The following is a 21,256-nucleotide window of genomic DNA, read 5'->3' on the forward strand; positions in this document are numbered from 1 at the left end:
AAATAGAAACATGGACCACGAAAAACATGAAGGGGCTACACCAGAGAGTGAAGAGAACTGGCTTCTTGCAAGACACGTTCCGTCAAAACAATTTGACAATCTTTTTGTTTCAGTTTTTTTTTTTTTTTTAAATTTCAAACATGAGGCATTTGCCTCAATGTAGTTACGGCCCTGCTGCTGTCGGTATTGCCTAAAAACTAGCTGGGAATCAATGGATTAATATCTTTTTATACTTTTTTGTTCCGTCTGTGTGTAAATATTCTATAATATATCTGAGACTTTAAAACGCATAGTGAGTCTCATGGTTATTTAAAATAATCATACATAGGGTCAAAGTTTACTTTGCATCATATGGCAAGAGCAGAACACTTTATTAGTGAAAATAATCCATTAAAATGTAATAGAATATTACAAACCTGGGACTGTTAGTATAATAGTCCCAGTACCAACGCACCAAAATATTAAGAAAATGGAGGATTTGCTACCCAATTAGCGCCTGTGTTCTGAATTGTACTGGATTTATTTCTAAGTATTATTTTTAGTCAAAATTATGATAAGATATATGAAAACAATATAAATGATGGTGAAAAAACTGCAACTTTGACTAAAGAATTATTTTGTATCTGAAGATCGAGAGTATATTGAAATATTTCCAATATTATAAACTCTTAGTTTTGAATATCATTTTCCCCTCCATTTTTGTATGATATAAAAAAAAACAAGTTGCTTTTTAAAAAAAAAAGTCAATACGTGAACCTTAGAACTTTTGTTTTATGCTAATTTTTATTTAAACTGAATTATTTATTATATCTCAGTGTGTTCATTATCATGTGTGTGGAGGATGATGTTTTCTTTTTATTGTAAATCAGGAAAATTTGGGTATGTTGAGAGTGGTGTTAAATATAAAGTGAGGAGATAAATAATGTTTTTATTTTGATATTAATTTTTACCAACGTGAAAGGTCAAACTACTACAAATAGATGACACTTCTAGGGTTTTTATTGGTAGAGGTGATATTTCACCTAACTCCCTCCGTCATTTTAATTACTTTTCTGTTAAAAACATATTAAATAGATATAGGAAGATGTGGTATGAGTGCCATTGATATTTCGAGACAACTCTCCATCCAAGTAACAATTTATAAAAGTAAACCATTATTGGTCAATGGACGGCATTTAACAAAGAGCTTTCAGTTGGCTCACACCGAACAGCAAGCTATAAAGGGACCCGAAATTACTAGTATAAAACCATTCTAACGGGGAAACTAACGGTCTAATCTATATAAAAACGAGAAACGAGAAACACGTATGAACTACATGAACAGACGACATCTACTGTACATCAGATTCCTAACTAAGGACAGGTGCAAACATTTGCAGCAGGATTAAACGTTAAAGTACGATTATTTTATTTCATAGAATGTGGAATGTTTATTCCTACCAATAAGACACAAAGCTACTTGCTAATCATTTGTTTTGTGCATGCCGTAAAACCCTGTTCCACATTAGAAATGGGTTTGGATCAAGCTAACACATTCAATTTGCTGCTTATACACATACACTTAATATACCTGCCCGAAATAAGGAGCCTGTTTTTAATTTGTTTATTATCGTGTCTGTTTTTCGTTGTTTTGTATTTAAAAAAAAATGCCATTAATTTGACACTGGTCAATTTGACGTCATTTAGCTTACTATGCTCAGACTCAATATTCAACGTCATATTTATTGAAAAGTTCTCTCATTGGTAAAAGATATAGGAAGATGTGGCATGAGTGCCAATGAGACAAGGTTTTTATTTGCACTTGTATATAAAATTCACCTAGTTTTTGTTTTTGTTAAATTAAATTTTTTTTTATACATGCGCGCACTCCATAAATGTGGCAGAATAGTCAACCAGTTGACGGTGGCCGCTTACTGGAAGAAGAAGAACTCTCCATCCAAATAACAATTTATAAAAGTAAACCATTATAGGTCAAGGTACGGCCTTCAACACGGAGCACATCATAGTTTACCAGATATTATATAATCACATCAGTCGCAGGATAATTCGATTATTATGGCGGTTCCTTCGACCGACATCCGGAATGAATCTCAAGAATTTACAGGGTTTTTTTTTTTTGCTACCTTATGTTTGTTGTCCATTATTTCAGAGTTTTGGGATTTTTTGCTTAAAGTTAACTTTTTTTGCAGCATGGGTCCCTTTTCAAAAGTCCCCCAACTACTACCTCATCATGTGAACTTAAGTAGAGGGTCAATGTCATACGCTACGTTAAAGAAATCTTCTATTTGCTCAATAGATATGCAGATATGTGCGTAATGGTGAAAATATGGGCGCTCTTATAACTTGTTTGTATATCTGTCCATTAAACCCAAATTCACTATTTCTTAGAAATAATGTAACAAATGCAGTTAAACCTTTTTTGTTGTGAATCTTTAAAGGATATTTTTGTATTTCAATTAATTCTTAGACTACTGCATTGCTAACCGTTTCTTTTAAATCAACCATGATCATATTTATGTTCATTTACGTTACATCATAGATAATAAGAATGCATTCCCCTTTTATCTTGTGGAACTCTATTTTATTAATGAAATCTGTTGTATCTAGAATTCAAAAGTTATGCCTACTCAATAATGGTTTTATATTATTAGGTCAATTAATTTCTCAATCACAATCCATCTCGTGGGAGAGTTACACCTTTTGATGATCGGTCGTAAGGAACATTAACATTGTATCATACTAGATGACCAGTTCGCAATCATGCCTGATTGATAATGCAAATTAACCTGACGATATCGGGATATGGGTATTTAGTCGGATCTTAACACGTACTTGTGATTTGTTAAAAACCGGTTTTAACGAAGAAATGTCGAAATGTTCAGAACTTAATTAAATCTGTTTTTGGGTAAGATGGTGCAAGCATACGATTTTTATTGCGTCTTACACTTTGAGAAGCGAATAATCTTTAGCTACTTTATTTAAATATTGTGTAAAAACGTTAATTATGAGCTATGAAAGTCAAGTGGCTCAAGCATTTTACTGAGGAAGTTTTAAAAAAAATGCAAAGAAATATTTTAACAGTGGGTTAGATTTCATTAGTCTTTACTATCTATAGATTAACAACTTTTGGTTATATTTATAATTTAGAATCATCATTGAAGGTGTAGCGCGATTGCACAGTTAATTAATTATATTGATGTGCCCACGGGGGGGTCTCAACATGGGATTTTGGGTACAAGTGTGCAGCTGGGATTTTAAAAACACCCCCCATTCATATATTGAATAATTGTGAAATCCCTACCTATACATATATTTCACAGCGAAATCATAACCCATTCATATATTTTTGACCCATTGATATATCACAATCGGTCAATTACTACCTATTGATATATTTCCTCGGTAAAATTGCACCCCATTGATATATTTGACGGATCAAAAAAGGGACCCATTCCAGCGGCACATATGTATATACCTTTATATAGGAAGAGACCCCCCCGTGGATGTGCCATTTGTATGCAAGAGTGACATTCCGTTGTATTATGTGCCAATTCGAAAAAGTTATGCGAGTATTATCTCCCTTTAACAGGTTCATTATTTTATAATTAAGTTTAGGTTTCTGATATAAATTTGAATAGTTACAAAATGTATCAATTCAATATATTTCAGTTTTTGTTATTGGTGTATCAAAAACATTGATGTACGAATATAATTTCATAAATTTGTAACGTTTAAAATGATTACATACCAATATAAAGAACCGTTCATCATTTTTGAAAAAGACTATGATTGAAAATCGAAATCATTAACTTCGCTTCATTGATTGGGAAATGAACCAAAGTTCTCTACAGGTAATCACAAAGAGGGACTAGAAAGCAATTCATAATTGTAGCTTATTTAACGTTAAAACAACTTTCCACTGTAGACAAATGTTATTTTATACAAATATAAGGACCTTGTTAGCTAAATCTACACATTTTATTAGATATTATGAATTTTTATTACAATAGATTAATATGCTAATTGATTATTTCTAAATTAATTTCATGATTTTTTGGAAGACTGAGGTACATGTGTCCATGTTTTGAATCATTATCATTCTTTAAAAATTATACGTATGGATAGCTATTTCGTATTTTTCTATATAGATTTTCAACTATATAATTTATTATCATATGGCATATAAGTGAGTTAGCGATCAGTGTAAAGTTCTTTATTGTGCCATGTTTTAAATATATTGAATACCCCGTATGGCGGTGCTCTTAATTGAAGGAAGCTAATACAGATGAGAAGAACAAATGTTCCGAATGAACAATAAGAAAGTTTCCGAATATTCCTCCATAGACCATATTTCTAACTAATAAATATGCGTGAACCCTCAGGGGTTCACGCAAAAAATGCCAAAACTAGTCTATCAAAAATTTAAAAAAAAAAAAAAAACTTTAAGTATCTATAATAATTTGACCAAATGTTCAGAAATACATCGAAGAGTTGATAAAACATTAAAAGTGTACAATTTGTTAGATGCCTTAAATAATGCATGGCGGCCTCATTAGGCTTATTTTATTTGATTAGCTATCGGCAACAAATTACGGGGCGCCGAATGGGACTCTTGTGGTTTTGTACAAAATTCAATTCTGTCATAACAAAATCATTTTTGTCTTACAAAACTATGTGATACAGGCTTGTTTTATGAGAACTTCAATTCTGTGATGACAAAACTCATTTTTGTGAACAAAATTCATTTTTGTCATGACAAAAGTCAATTTTGTCAAAAGGTATGCAAATATAAACTTATTTGCATACACAATTGACTTTTAATTGTTACCTGATATGGAAATTAAAACAAAAAAGTCAATTGTGTGAGACAAGATTCAATTTTGTGAGACAAAATTGACTTTAGTGAGACAAAATAGACTTTTGTGAGACAAAATTCAATTTTGGAACACAAAATTGACTTTTGAGGGACAAAATTGATTTTTTGTCTCGATTTTCGTGAGACAAAATTGACTTTTGTCAGATGAAATTGACTTTAGTGAGACAAAATTGACTTTTGTGAGACGAGACAAAATTGACTTTTGTGAGACGAGACAAAATTCAATTTTGTCAATTTTGTCTCACAAAAGTCAATTTTGTGACGACAAAATTCAATTTAGTGACGACAAAATTGACTTTTGTGAGACAAGATTGACTTTTGTGAGGCAAAATTCAATTTTTTCAATTTTGTTTCACAAAAGTCATTTTTTGTGCGACAAAATTCAATTTTGTCAATTTTGTCTCACAAAAGTCAATTTTGTGACGACAAAATTGACTTTTGTGAGACAAGATTGGCTTTTGTGAGACAAGATTGACTTTTGTGAGACAAAATTGACTTTTGTCAATTTTGTCTCACAAAAGTCAATTTTTATGAGACACAAAATTCATTTTGTCAAACTTGTCTCACAAAAGTCAATTTTGTCTCACAAAAGTCAATTTTGTCTCACAAAAGTCAACTTTGTGTCACAAAAGTCGATTTTGTATGCAAATTAATTCACAGAATCCAAACTATACTAATTTGCATACAAAATTGACTTTTGTCGCCCAGTTTTCAAATTAGGTAACAAAAGTAAAGTCTGTGTTACAAAAATGAATTTTGTCATGACAAAAGTAACTTGTGTTCACTGAAAGATAATTTTGTATGACAAAATTTTAAATTTGTAGTATGCTACAAATTTTGTTAAACAGAACTCATTTTTGTTGAACAAAACTCACTTTTATCGGTACAAATTTGAATTTCGAGTACAAAATCACGAGAGTCCCATTCGGCGCCCCATACAAATCACAATTATATTAAATCTTGCCAATCAATTAAAGGTCACAGTCGGCGATTGGCTGTTACAGTAACTTTGATGGCATGTCACATGGTTCCATAAGTATGGCAATATTAATCGGTTTTTGATCCCATTTGTACCGATCATATTGGTTCGAGTAGAAGTAGACAAAAAAGCCATTAATAAGTGCGTTTCTTCATCACTAAGTTGTCTGTAAACTCCAGTTGCAACAAAACTAAACAAAATGTAGTAGCGTACCAAACTTTTTAGTCAGGATAAAATACTGTTGTAACATACAAACCAGACCATCCCAGATTCCTATCAAAGAAAGCTTCTGGCATCAGCTATCATAGGTATTGGTTACTTTTCATATCGTGATCTCGTATTTTCCAATTATTTCAATTTCTTCTTATTCTTTGTTCTTTTAATGCATATTGTAATAGATTTTCTTCCAATTGGAATTGGGTACGGATGTAAAGTTTTTTTTAACGTTCGGAATAATTAATGCAACATTTTTTTATTAGACCAGTGACTGATCATATATACTGGAGACTACAGTCCAATAGTCAGGTGTGGATTTAGAGTTTTTTCAGGGGGCCCGGCCCTTCCCCCCCCTTTTGTGGGAAAAATTTGGTTGATTATATAGGGATTTACTGAAGCGTGACTAGAGCGGGTCCCTTCTAAGGCAGTCAGTGCCCCAAACCCCCAAACCCACCCCTTACGAAAATTTCTGGATCCGCCACTGATAGTTGGACATGAATACCAACCAACCACAAGATATAGCCTAGACTCAAACCAATATTTGTCTTTTCTTGTAAATGAATTTTCCGTATAATAGTACTAAAATATATTTGAAGTTTTGACGGTTCTGTATTTTTGACATAAACAAATACATGTGTACGTGCATGGAAGAAATCTGCAACGTCGCTGCAAGAAAACCCAAAACAAAAAACGAGGTGTTTCGTTAGATTGGTTATAAATAATTCATAAGGGTTTGAATTTATCTATCTTGATTTTACCACGGATTTAGCTCTGTATACTTAAAAAATAATTAAGAGGGGCTTGAATTTATCGTGATTTTTCCACGGGTTGGCCGTTTATGCTAAAGAAATAATTAATTTAAGTAGTTTGTAGTTTCAATACTTCAACAGGCTGAAAAATAGTGGATTTTCCTAAAGGATTTTCTGTGACGATAGCCTATCATATTTCGACTCTCTTCCTTGTTCTAATCTTCAATTTAATGTTCGATAAGATTTTATTGTACTTGCACATACGCTTAAACCCTGATAACCTTTTCTTACGCCAATATCTATAGACTTTCGAATAATCAGTTAAGAGAAATATGTCTGCGTCTTTGAACGCCTGCTGTATTCTCGCGCTTTTTGTTGTCGTCTGTTATGCAGCCGACCAAACCCGCCAGCCCGGTGCCATTGGATCAGAAGTAGTGGATGCGGTTGTTAATCTTATAAGGGAGTCTTGCTTATTTGCTGACGACAAACGATTCCTTGTCAGGTTAGCATATGTTCAGTCACATAATGGTTATGATGCTAAGACATTTCGGGATGGATATCATGGAGGAATTTGGCAAGTATGTTTTTAGAAGTTTTCCTAAAGTCTGCAAAACAAATTTTTATGCCACAGTGTTATGAAGTAGAATAATAATAAACAGAATAGAACTATTCAGTTTTCAAATACGTGGCGTGGAAATAATTTCAAAAAATTAAGAACATGTTTCGATCAAGTTAATTCGTAACTTTATCTTTAAAATCTTGAGCAATTGTCAATGAAAAAAATCTACTGTTTTTGATTCCAATTTTATTAGCCGGCATTCATAATGTTCAACATAGCAATGATTGTAGCCTAGAGTGATAATGTACTGGCGCCAACATATGAATGTTTATGTTGTTGCGTTATGCCTGGCGAGTGTAAGAAATATAAACATTCACGACCACTCAGTTCATAGATAATGTTTACGTATATTTTCATTGAAAGATTGATAAGAACATGTTTGACGAAACCCACAGTAATGCAGGTCGACTAACAAATGAATACAACATTATAAGGACTCAATTCGGGATAGATTGGAGTACAGTCACATGGTCTGATCTGCGGAAGCCATTACATTCTGGAATATCAGCTGCTCTTTACACAATACTTCATGGCGGAACTGAATGGCGAATAGAAGATCAAGCTCATTTTTACGAACTTCACTTCGTAAATAAAGCTGGAAACAATTTCACAAATGAAGCCAGCATTCTCGATCAAGGTATAAAAAGTCCGATAAGGTTAAAGCTGAGGGTTAAGGGGCGTTGCTGAACTGACAATTGAAATATTTAATTTTGCCTGTTCTACTCTGCTTTCCTGTGATTTCCGCGTAGTAAAACTAGTTTTGTGGAATCAAATTTGTGTTACGATTCATTGTCAGAAAATGGTTTGGTCTAATAAATCAGATTGTAATTTCCGAAATCTTAAATATATGAATATATATGTGGGAACTATACAATTCGTTAAATGTTTCGTATGTGTATATTCAGTTAAACTGGTCTTTAGCAGGAGACGGTTACCATGCATGTTGCTGCCACCAGTCTTGCTCTATTTTAGAGTTGAAGCAATTCCTTTAGTTTTTTTGTTTGTTATCTTTATTAGTCTTCGTTATCCATTTAGAGATTTGAACACATTTGGTACAAATGAAACTAAAAATACTTCCTGTACTCCGAGTGCTAGAAACGTTTTAAAAAGGAAACTTTAAGTAATGTTTTTCATTGTGTCGTCTTGTGTTTAAGATGTCCATTACTTTTTCTTCTATTGCAACATATATTTAGTGTGATTCTGTTTTGTTTAAAATACATAAATCTTAGGTTTTCGTTTAGTTGATAATTTAAAAGCGAAGGATATGAGATTCATCTTCGATTGCATTACAAATACTACAAAGTCTTTTCTCTCTTGACATGCTTGATATCTTCTTATATCTGGCCCGTTTTATATTGATGTGTTGTATATTTTCTAATTTTGAATTTACAAAGTACCAAATTAGTTTTCTAAAATCTGAGGTCATGCTTAACAGACAATTTTCTTATTTGTAATCAAATTAGTTAGATAGTTTTGAATAAGTGTAATTTAACGTTTAGGTGCAGATTTTTATATATGTATAGTAAAGATTTAAAAAAATGTGAGACTCTGTTGTGTACAAGAAATTATTCAATTTCTTTGATTTCTGCTTTTAGAAGTTTGTGTTGACTCTATTTGTAATCGAAAACATGTTTTTACCATGAATTTACCATGAACATACTTTATATCGAACCATATTTATGTCTACTAGTAATGATTAATGGTTCTTCTTTATTTCAGGGTGTCATGGTAATGAAAAACTGGATTTGGCTTTTATTATTGATCGTTCTAACAGCCTATCAACTGACGACTTTGCACGTGCGAAAATCTTTGTAAGAAACGTTGTTAGTTCTTTTGACATATCACCAAATAAGACCAGGGTAGCTGTGGTGTCTTATGCAAGCCATGCTAAATCTGAGTTTTATCTCAATAGATATACTAATAAAGTCGACTTGGAAAACGCCATATCAGCAATACCGTTCATTGGTGGTTCAACTGCTACCAGTGAAGCGATAGACCTGGCTACAACTAACATTTTTACACCAAGTCACGGCAGCAGAAATAATGCAGTTAAAGTAATGGTTGTCATAACGGACGGTGATGCAAATGATGAAATAGATACTGGGTAAGCTTCATTTCGTGTTGCTTAGCCTTTAGTTCTCTATGTTGTGTCTTGTGTACTATCATTTTTCTGTGTGTTCTTTTCTTTTTTAGCCATGGCGTTTTCAGTTTATTTTCGATCTATGAGCTTGAATGTCCCTTTGGTATCGTTCGCCCCTCTTCAACGTTTCACCAAGAACAATATGAAATTTCTTAAACGAACAAGGACGAAGATATTGTAATAGTAGTAAATTACCGACAGGTTTATGAACATTTCAACTGGCATACCGGTATTATTTTTCTTTATTTTTCCCTTTTGCTACGTCTCAGGGAAATAAGTTCGACAATCTGATGAAGTTAATTGAAGCCTAGCCTGATTTATTTACGAAATTTTAAAGTATTTTTTCAGCTTTAAGTTACAATATAAACGAAGAAAAGTCTATACTTATATGGTATATAGGGCAAAAATCAGCAATCCAAGGACCAACAAAAAGGCATACAGATGTCAATTTACGGTCTTCAACGAGTGGTCAGTTTCTGCATGCACACGTGTCAATATCTTTATCGTCTACTCTAAAGTATAGAAAAGTTGTGAACAAATAAATAAGGAAGTACCAATGACCACCTTCAAACTTAGTCCCAGATGACAAAATTTAAGATATATCAAAACTATATACAATCAGGGACGCTCGGGGAGTTGAAAACGTTAAATAATCACATATCAATCATTTACTATGTACATTATTTCACACACCATGATATGTTCTATCTGAAAATTTGTTGTAAAACTTTATTAGACGCATTACTTTGATCAGTACTTATATTCTGTAATTAGTTTCCAATTTTATCCTCAGACATGCTGCTGACAGAGCACATCGTGCAGGAATAACTGTATTCTCAATAGGCGTAGGTAGCCACATTCAGAAACAAACACTTAACGCTATTGCATCAAACCCTGACTGTACTCACGTGTTTAGCGTGTCCAGCTACTCAGAGATAAAGGCCATTAAAGAAGAAATCCAAAAGAGTACTTGCCGAGGTAAGAATATTGAGGAAATTGTGCGGTTCCTATGTTAGCTGTTGTAGTACCACAAGTACACAAGCTGGATGTCCATCCGTTCAAATATGTCGTGCAATACACAAAGATGGTTACTCACACATTAATTCTGTAAATGGTACTATACTAAAGCAAATTCTTCGTGTTGCTAATTTTTTTGTTTTTTGGTTGTGTAAAAATCATAAAAATACTGAACTCCAAGGAAAATTCAAAAAGGAAAATCCCTAATCAAATGGCAAAATCAAAATCAAAAGCTCTACTGACACATCAAACGAATGGATAACATTTATAGACTGCTGTTTGTCTTTGTAGTTTTTTTTTGCAATGACATTGCCGGTTTGTTTTCAACTTTTGAGATTGAATATGCCTTATGCCTCTCTATTATGAGCATATTATCAAAGAACGTGTTTTTACCTTATGGTGTTTTTATTCTTTATAATTGCTTTTTCATGTGTTTCATCTGTCGGTTGTGTCGTTGTTCTCCTCTTATATTTAATGCGTTTCGCTCGGTTTTGGTTTGTTACCCCGATTTTGTTTTTTGTCCATGGATTTATGAGTTTTGAACAGCGGTATACTACTGTTGCCTTTATTTTGCATATACTAATCGAAATTTGCTTCTTACCTTATTCTTACAGCACCAGTTTATATAGACAACACATTCTGCTGTACAATAGGTGAATGTCCTACATTAGCTTACCATACCAAAATAGGCGGAGTTACACTAGAGGTGAGACACATTAATGCTTGAAAATGAATGAAAACGTTTTGTTTTGGGAGTACTAATGCATACGTTGTCAACACTAGTACAGCTTTTGCATCCTGAAGTTCAACAGTTAAAATGAAACACAACGAATGTAGCTATTACAGTGATAAACATGACTCGTCTCTTAACCATTACACAAGCAACAAGTATTAAAAGTCAATCAGAGGAAAGAACCGTCAAAGAGGCTATATAACCAGTAATTAATTAACTACCGTGCGGCATTCAACAACGGACAAGACTCGTATGGTATTTTATAGATAACTAATGGTGAAACTGTTCGAAAGAGAAATTAAAGCGGGCAGTGATTCTAGCTACAGTAATAATTAAAATTTACTTAGTGAGAATGAGAAAACATTTCTCTGTTACATGCTTCTAATCGCTACTTTATTTCAAGCAAACGCATGTTCACCGTTTTCAAACTAAACGTTAGAGCTCTACTATAGTTTCAGTAATTAACGTGTTATTTATGTATCTGTTTGCTTCTCATCTCGATTCGCAGCTAGAAGTGTGTTTCTATATTCATGCCATATTGAAATTGTATAACTTAACAAATATGTTCTGACTGGCTGCTTTATTATATAGCTGAAATACGCTTGGCTAGAATGATATAATTGGGAACATACACCTGACAGGATAAGTAAGATAGATTTAAAATAAACAATATTCAAGACCTGATGCAACAATTATTTCTTCATTCTGACGTAATAAATGATACTGCGAAGCACTCAGTCGATTTGTAGAAAGGTTAAACTTGGTTAATATTTTGTTACATTACAGTCCAACGTCACATGTGGACTAGCCAATATATACACAGCCTTCACCAACCCGTATCCAAGTCAGTCGTTTTACGAACAAATCACTACAGTTTCCTCTGAAACCCCAGGAGTCGTGTTCATAAATAGCTCGACTGAACATACACTGTACATTAACATGGTAGACGCTCTGAAAAGTTCTGGTGGTAGTGGAAATTGTCAAGTTTGTATAAGCCCCAAAGATGGAGACCACAGAAATCATAGTAAGTAACCGTTAGTTTAAGATTAAATCATATTTCGGATGAGAGGACATTCACACAACTTTGTCCGTTTCATATCTGGACTTTTACTTGTCTTTTGATACGATAAAACGCTTTGTGTGTACGTTTCTGTTGTTTACTGCACATTTTAGCAACGTTGGCTATATTTTGGTGGCCCGCATTTATACACAGAAGAGGTCTCAGTACCATGCTTGTGAGATCCATCGATCTCCAGCAGTAAAATAAAATCATCAAAAATACAAGATTTATAATTCAGAATGCAATAAGCGTGATTTGTTTTAATAAGACTCATTAGTGCCACTCGAATCTCAACAGCTAGAAGGCCAAATCAAATGGGTTAAACACCTTAAAAATACGAAACTTCAAAAGTTAAGTAATGCCAAATCGGATCGGGATAGACGTGTACAGCTATTTCACTCACCATTTGATTGAGCGAAGCAAGTTATATTTGTAGAGGAAAAAGTTAATTTACAAAAATACTGGAGGACAATTCAAAAAGGAAAGTCCCTAACCAAATGGCAAAATCAAAACCTCCAACACATCAAAAGAATGGATAACAACTGTCATATTCCCGAATTGGCACAGACATTCTCTCATGTAGAAAACGTTGGATTAAACCTGGCCCTAAGGCTAGATAAACCCCTCACTTGATTGACAGTCGCATCAAATTCAACCATATCGCGTCGATGGATATAAGTATTAGTTTCCTTTGTTTTTGGTTGCAAAACACTTGTTCTCATTCGATGTCATAAGAATAAAGGAATAGTCGACGAGATCAGAGACGTTGTTGGGTCCTGTATGATGGGAGATTCTTAATTGTAACAACGAAACATTATGTTATTAAGGGCATCCGATACAGTTTCAAGGGAGTTAACTCTTGGCGCGACGTTAAGCGTTTGAATTCCCGCAAAACGTCACTTTTTGCGGGACGTAATGTGTGTCATTTTCCGTAATACGAAACGTAATGTGGAATTTCCATGCTCCAATTTCTGTTTCCGCATGCTAATTTCTACGCCATTAATATTAGTCAGTGCATTTGATAACATAATAAGAAATAAAACATATTACTGTTTCTTTGAGATCTTCAACAAATATCGTATAGTGAGCAATCTCAAGACGACTGACCCTTTTGGTGTTACTAATATCATGCATGTCAATTAAAATTTTATTATCATGCATCATCCACGATTTGGTCCGGATCCGATTTTTTATTACAGCACAGAAAACCAATGATATTTAAAAACTAATACCGAAAATGTATGTACACGAAGAAGTCAATTTCCTTTCTGAAAAATTTATTTAATTTATTTATGTAAACAAAAAAATAATGGTATGCCGCTAATACAAACAATGATACAACTTTCATAAAAGAACAAAGTTTCTATTTCCTCCACGTTGCACGTAGTTTATCTAACAAAAGGCAATAGCAAACAATATGTTTATACACCCGTAAAAATTTTTACGGGACGGGACGTAAAATGGTATAGAAATGCCCGCGTCAGTCTGTCCGTCGTAAATATGGTACAGCATATTATCATTAAACTGAACATGGTTGTTTTTTCAGTCATGATTGTCAAACGGTCTGTATCATTTTTGGTGAACTTTATAAGTTAGAGGACTTTGTAACTAGAACAGTTTTTTTTTTACAGTTCGCGCTGCATCTAGAAAACGTTTTATGACTATTGCTCTAAACTTTACGCACTTCTTAGTTATATAATTCTGAAGAACTTGTATATACTTTTGAGAATGATTCAGAATTTGATTTTAGAGTTATTGAGTTTATGACAAAAAGGGGCTGGGGGTTCACATGTCGCGCCGTATCTCAGAAACTATCTATAATAATTGCATAGATATTCACATACTTTTTAGTTAAATTATTCTTAAGATCTGTATACTTTTTCGTGATGATTGTTTAATTCATTTTTGAGTTCTTGAATTTTTATTGAGCTTCAATTTGGGGATCATATAAAACATGTTGTGATATATAAACTTATTATTGAGCAAGAATAATGAATGAGTCAGGATATACCTAGCATGACTTCCGTACAACCCCCGTGTTATTTTAAAAACATATATTATGTTAGGTTTTTTTTCATGAGACGAAGGGCGTATCATGCGCTCGAAGCGCAGCTGTTTATTTTTTCTTTATTTTTTTTTATAGATATATTAGAGAAATGACGGAATGACAGAAAATACAATGCAATTTTCAATATAATTAATATTTCCAAATTGCATAACTCTTTTAAAGAATAGTTGATATGCACTGATTTTCGAACGTGTCCATACGATATCAGTTTTATAGAAAGTTGGCAAGAATTGTACACTTGAAAAATCTAATTAACCAGAAGTCCGGAAGGACAGAAAGGAGAATGGACATGCGGTATTTTATGTACGCGCTGTGGTGAAAAAAAGATATAGTTATTTACCAATAAAATTACGCTATGAGAGAATGATTTTAATTGCCACTAATCGTGATATATTCAGTCCTCTCGCTATTAATTCAATCATTTTTTTGCCAAATCAAAAATTTCAAAATTATAGTATCTCTGTCTGGACAAAAGCATCCATTAGCAAATTGAAGATTCTCCTTTGTAAGATTTTGCTTCTGTTTTCTGACCACATAAAACAGAAGATGTGGTATAATTGCCAATTAGACAACTCTCATCAAGAGACAAACATGACACAGAAATTAACAACTATAGGTCTTCAACAATGAGCAAAGCCCATACCGCATAGTCAGCTATAAAAGGTCCCGAAATGACAAGGTAAAACAACTTAAACGAGAAAAGTAACGGCAAATTTGATTACTGTCCAAACGACGCTAACTTTTTAAAAATTCGTATCAACAAAAACGGATTTTCTCAGTGATAAAAACAAACAAAACAAAACAAAAAACAACATCTAGAGGTCATCATACAGTATGAAATAATAAACGAGTGTGTACAGTAAATGTACCTGTATGTCATGTTCTAAATTGCCGAGTCTTAAATTTTTGAAAGCCGTAAAAATTATCAACAGTCCGTAATAACTTTTCTTGAGAAGTTTCTCACTTAGACCACAAACACAGAGAGGTATTTGTTATTCACATGATTTTACTTCCGAAAACAATGTTACCAATTTATAGATAGTACTTTACAAGTAATATTTATACATCTGAAAAATGTCGCCGGTAATTTGAAGCGATAACGTCGAAATTGTCTGCCAGCGACGTCGTGCACTTTAGCGCTAACGTTGAGGTTACAAAGGGGTGACGCAATTTTTTTAGGATAAATCGTGATTATCATGGAATCCAGCACGGTGACCTATATTTTTTATTTGAGATTTGGAGAAAGCATGACAAAATGCCGTTTATGCAGAAAAATGATAAAAATGACATTTTCAGAAACAGTTTTTTTCCATTTTTTTAGGTTTAGAAAAATACCACTTTGAGCATCTGGTCCGCAATGTCAAGCAAGACTTGAATAATTTTATAGTTATTCGTATAGTGATTTATTTTTTTCCTTATTGCCACTTATCACAGCTTCAGATTGAACCCGATCTTAATAATTTACGACGAAGAATATCTGCTCCAAAAATTTTATAACATTGCCTAATTTTTTTACAAAATTGAACAAATCCCCAATTTTCAGCCTCAATTTTCTCGAAAACAAGCACGGTGACCTATGTTTTATTTTGTGTTTTATTTTATAACTCGCCAAGGCCTACAACATATTTCAATATTATAAAAATGACATTATATCGAGAAACTGTATCGGATGCCCTTAAAACAAACGTTAATAAGCTAGTTCTGTTTAAACAGTTTTCTTGTTGTTTCATATTATCTTATACTAGTTCATAACACTCCTGATACTCATTATTTATTTAAATGTTACAGATATTAAATGCTACCAGAATGGAGTAGAAGTTACCTGTCCAGATAATTGTGAAGGTAGGAGTACATGTTTTATGGCTTTAAGGATGTTCACTGCTCAGTTTCAAAATAAATAACTTTTCATAAAACTATGTATTGATAGGGGATAAATTGAGGAATCAAAAAAGCAAAAAAAAATATAGGGGTCAATGTGCTTGTTTTCGAGATATTAGCCATTGGAATTTTTGCAGGAAAAGTTCTCTCTTGATTTTTCATAGCTTTATCATTGACCAGTTAAACTTCTCAAATACTATTAAAAAATAACTAAAATGTTATAAGACTTTTACAAATGACTTATAATTATACATGTAAAAGATTTATAAAAAGAAAAATGGGGGTTCATGGGGAATTTTTTTTAGGGCATTCAAATGAATAAAACCAGAGGATTCTGAAAATCTGACAAAAAAACATGACAGGCAGACATCCTTAAATAAGCAAAGTAATCTAATGTTTACGGAAGAAACAAGAAGCTTTGAAATACAGTTTTAGTTTACTATGGTCAAAAGATATAAAAAAAAAAGATACTATAAGAGCTTTCATAAAGAATGTCAATCTAGATAGACAAGTTATTCGAAATCAATAAGGGTCCACATGCATGCTTTTTATAAGGAATTATTTCCAAACTTAATTGGCATAATCATCAGGTGGTTCAGATATATAAATTAGTAGTACGCAACTTAATAAATAATTTATTTGGTTCTATTTTCAGAAAAGTGGAACCTTTTCCCAGACGTATGTACCGTAGAGAACTTGAAAAACGGCCACACAAAATTTGAGCATCCATTTTCGAAGCTCAAATATCTAATGTGCGACCAAAAACGGCAAAAGTATGTTGTTCATTGTCCACAAAACCAGTCTTATTACCAAGAGTGCGAACAGTGCGTTGGAGACGGATCTAGTTGCCCAAATTTAACAGTACCACTGACTGGGTTGGTAAATCCTTGTTCTTTGGAGAACATATTGAATGGTCATTTTTTCTTTACTTATCCGACTGATGTTACAAAATTTATTCACTGTGATGTATGGGGAAAGGCTTGGATTATGAGTTGTCCCCATGATGAAGAATGGGATCAGCACGAGTTGACTTGTATCGTACCATCAAACTATGTAAATCCTTGTAGAACATACAAAGTAGGCGATCCACTTTTTTACCCTTATGAATGCGATTCACACAAGTACATTCAGTGTGATCTTTGGCACCAATCTTTCCTAATGACATGTCAGTTAAATTTCGTCTTTAGTCCACTTGTTAGAAATTGTGTTCCAAGGAATTCATATACACCACCTACGCATGACCCAATGATGGTGTGCCCAGACATACATGCTCATCCAACTACCCAAAAGCCGATTGCTATCATACCTGGTAATGGAGGTGCAACTGGAACTACATACACAACGTATACCTTTTGTGCCCATTGCCAAGCGATGGTAACACCATGTACATCAAATCACCTTATTGCAGGAGAGTTCCTGTTTCCGGTCACTGGCAATCGTCATCAGTACATTCAGTGTGATTTGTCTGGATACCAATACTTGAAATCATGTCCAGCTAATAGTTACTACTTTGATGGGGCTACCAACACTTGTGTCGATGGCCCCTTTCAGGTTGACAATTCTTTTGGAAAATAATTATTCAGTCGGCTCTGTAAAGTAACATCCTCCATTGTTCTTGTGGTCAAATTGATCTTTTAGTCTAATTAATCTCTTTAGCTGAATATAAAAGTCATTATTGATGCCAAATAAATTGTTAACAAGGAATTGTTTGTGATTGATGATTCCAATTTCTCTTTTCAGTAATAAGAATTTCAACCTTAATAAGTTGAAGATTTCACATCTACTTCATATATATGATCCATTCCTAGATTGAAAATAAACACATGGTGGTATAAAGGTTTAGAACATGACCAAGAAAAAACAGCCCACAACGACCAATGAGAAATTTCACACACGCATACAATTATTAGATAAGACTCTCGAAGAAGAAGTCAACCCGCAATTTAAAAGTTACTGGATCGTCTGAATTTTCATTAAAAGAACAAATCATAGTAGTCAAGAAATCTATGCAACAATACTGATAAAAATAATAAAATCGTATCATACTATAACTGAGGAGCGCCTACCTACCGTCATTGCCAAGTAATAGGTCGGTCAAGGTATGAGACCGACATCTACGGTAACCGAAAATTTGAACCTATTTTTAATTTCAATTCCATTGACTATGTCTTCAAAATAATTTCTAAAGTTGACTGCAAATAGTTTATTATTGATGGTCTCAATTTCTCGTTCTTCTAGTATAGATTTGCAGCTTATAAGAAGTTGCAGATTGATCAATACATATACTGCGTATATATATGACCCATCTCTAGATTGAAAACAAATACGTTGTGATAAGGTGTAGGATAAAACTGTAATGAACATGACAAAAGAAAAAAAAACATCGCCAACAACCCACAACGATCCACTAGAAAATTCACTCTCGCACAAACTTATTGAATATGAGTCTCAAGGAACAACCAGTAATTTAAAAGTTACCAGATTGTCTGAAATTTCATAAAAAAAAATGTGTCAAACAAGTCTAGAAATATTTACTACAATACTGATAAAAAAATGTTTATGTACTAGATGCCCATAGGCCAGAGGCTCCTGACTTAGGACAGACGCTATAATACGTCGGGATTAAACATGTTTAGTGAGATTGAAACGCCCCCTATACCTCTAGCCAATGTAGAAAAAACACACTGTAATGTGCACAGTAAAACTCAGTTCAAAAGAAGTCCGAGTCCGATGTTAGAAAAAGTAACAAAAGAAACTAAGCAAAATGACAATGATACATTAATTAACAACGGACTACAAGGACTACTAGGAGTTACTGACATTTCAGCTCCAGAACTCGATTAAACTGGTCGGAAGATAATGTCTTTATCATATGAAAATCAATCCCAGTCCTTCCTAGGGGTTTAGTATCATACCATCAGAAAATATATGAGAAGAACACATAAACCGTATCATGTTAACAACTGGTTTTCCTGTTATAAAACTTTGAATTTCTCGAAAAACTAAGGATTTTCTTATCCCAGGATTATAGCTCTTCAACTTTGTTCTTGTTTGGCTTTATAACTATTTTGATCTGACCGTCACTGATGAGTCTCATGTAGACGAAACGCACTTCGGCGTTCTAAATTATAATCCTGGTACCTTTGATAACTATTGGCACAACTTTTTGGAATTTTGGGTCCTCAATGCTCTTCAACTTAAAAATTTGTACTTGTTTGGCTTCTTAACTATTTTGATCTGAGTGTCACTGATCAGTCTTATGTAGACGAAACGCGCGTCGGCGTACTAAATTATTATCCTGGTACCTTTGATAACTATTTATGATAAATTTGTTTATTTCCGATGCAAAGACCCTATGAGTGAATCAATATTAATACCTAAATATTCCATCTTTAATGACCTGACAACGGTGTCGTAACTACATCCATTCTTAATTAGTCTGTTCAGAGGTTTGGTTAGCTTTGGAGGCAAATGCCGAAATATTTGTGCTTTGTAAAGAATATTGCCATAAAAAGTAAAATCACAAAAATACTGAACGCCGAGGAAAATACAAAACGGAAAGTCTTTAATCAAATTGAAAAATCAAATGGTAAAACACATCAAATGAACGGACCTCAACTGTCATATTCCTGACTAGGAAAAAAAGATTTGATGTGAAATACCTGATTGTATAAGATGTCTGCGTGTTGATTAATATTTAAGAATGATGTCCTTTTATCGGTCATAAAATGTTTGACTAGTTTGTGATATTGAAAACCCTGTTTCAGTCATACAGAGATTTCTTTTGTTAAAATAAAATACGTTGTTATATTCACGAGCGAATCGAACAAGTTGAGATATATAAACACCATAAGATGGTGAGAAGGGAATATCACTATCGAAAAAATGATAATTAAAAGTAAGAAATGATAAAAATCATCTCTTTTACCACAGATTGAAGTATCAAGCTTCCCGCTAAAAATATAAATATCAAGATAGAAGCAAGGGCAGTGTTCATTGTTAGTTCTAGCAAATCCAAAAGTTTTGTTAAATTTTTGAATCAGATTTTGTTTCGAAGGGTCTTTGCTGATTTTAGTCATAAAAAAATATATACAGAAACAGGTCCGAAATAAGTGGTGCACAGTTAGTACCCATTGGAATTCCGATAACTAGATGATATAAAGAATACATTTTAACCTGGAAAAATGTATAAATTTACGATTGAATAAATTTCATGTGTAGGCTTGGCGCATTAACGTCATGTGAAAACTAGACGACATACGAATGAAAACCCTAAACGGGAAGATTGTTTCGTTTCTTCTACGCTTCAAATTCAAATATCATCTCATTAAAATGAAGTTTTTAAAGAAGTTGTTATTTCATTTAAGATTCTATTGCATTATTCGAACATTGATGAATTTCAAAAAGTCAATATGGTTGCTAACTCCTTACCTACAAACTGTCAATTGTTCATTTAATGATAATTAGTCGACAATGTACATAAAATTGCAAATGTTGGAGTTATGATGATATGGGAGTATTCATTTGAAATAATAGAATTTGTTCATACTTTGACAAAACGTAGTATATATTGTGATATCTTCAAAAATATATGTAATAAAAATTTTAGGTCACCGAACATTTTCTCATGCTACAGATTGTGCAAAAAATGACACATTTTGTATGGAGTATGCAGGAAAAAAACATCATTATGTGATTTGAAGCTAAACGAAATGCTGGAATTGTAAAATAAAGGATATCTTGTAAAAAATGCTTTTAGAATATCAAAAGAAAAGATAGGATCACCATACATTTTCTGTTTCAATATAAGATAAGAAAATTTCATGAAGATTCCTTCAGAAAATACCCTTTTTCTTTTATCGAGTTATCGCCCCTTAAAACTTAAATTTTAGAATAATAAAAATCCAGAACGAAATTAATC

At 33.1% G+C, this 21,256-nt stretch overlaps 1 protein-coding gene across 1 annotated transcript; it reads left to right on the forward strand.

Annotated features, from left to right (window-relative positions):
* The first annotated feature begins 7,104 nt into the window (after positions 1-7,104).
* On the forward strand, positions 7,105-18,039 carry LOC143062884 (uncharacterized). Its single transcript, XM_076234704.1, has 8 exons — positions 7,105-7,398; positions 7,803-8,076; positions 9,159-9,543; positions 10,373-10,557; positions 11,211-11,302; positions 12,116-12,353; positions 16,246-16,299; positions 16,991-18,039. Exons 1-8 carry the CDS (start codon positions 7,153-7,155, stop codon positions 17,908-17,910), a joined length of 2,394 nt encoding a protein of 797 aa, XP_076090819.1. The 5' UTR covers positions 7,105-7,152; the 3' UTR covers positions 17,911-18,039.
* Positions 18,040-21,256: the final 3,217 nt, after the last annotated feature.

This window comes from Mytilus galloprovincialis, chromosome 2, assembly GCF_965363235.1.
Source record: "Mytilus galloprovincialis chromosome 2, xbMytGall1.hap1.1, whole genome shotgun sequence".
Taxonomy (NCBI): domain Eukaryota; kingdom Metazoa; phylum Mollusca; class Bivalvia; order Mytilida; family Mytilidae; genus Mytilus; species Mytilus galloprovincialis.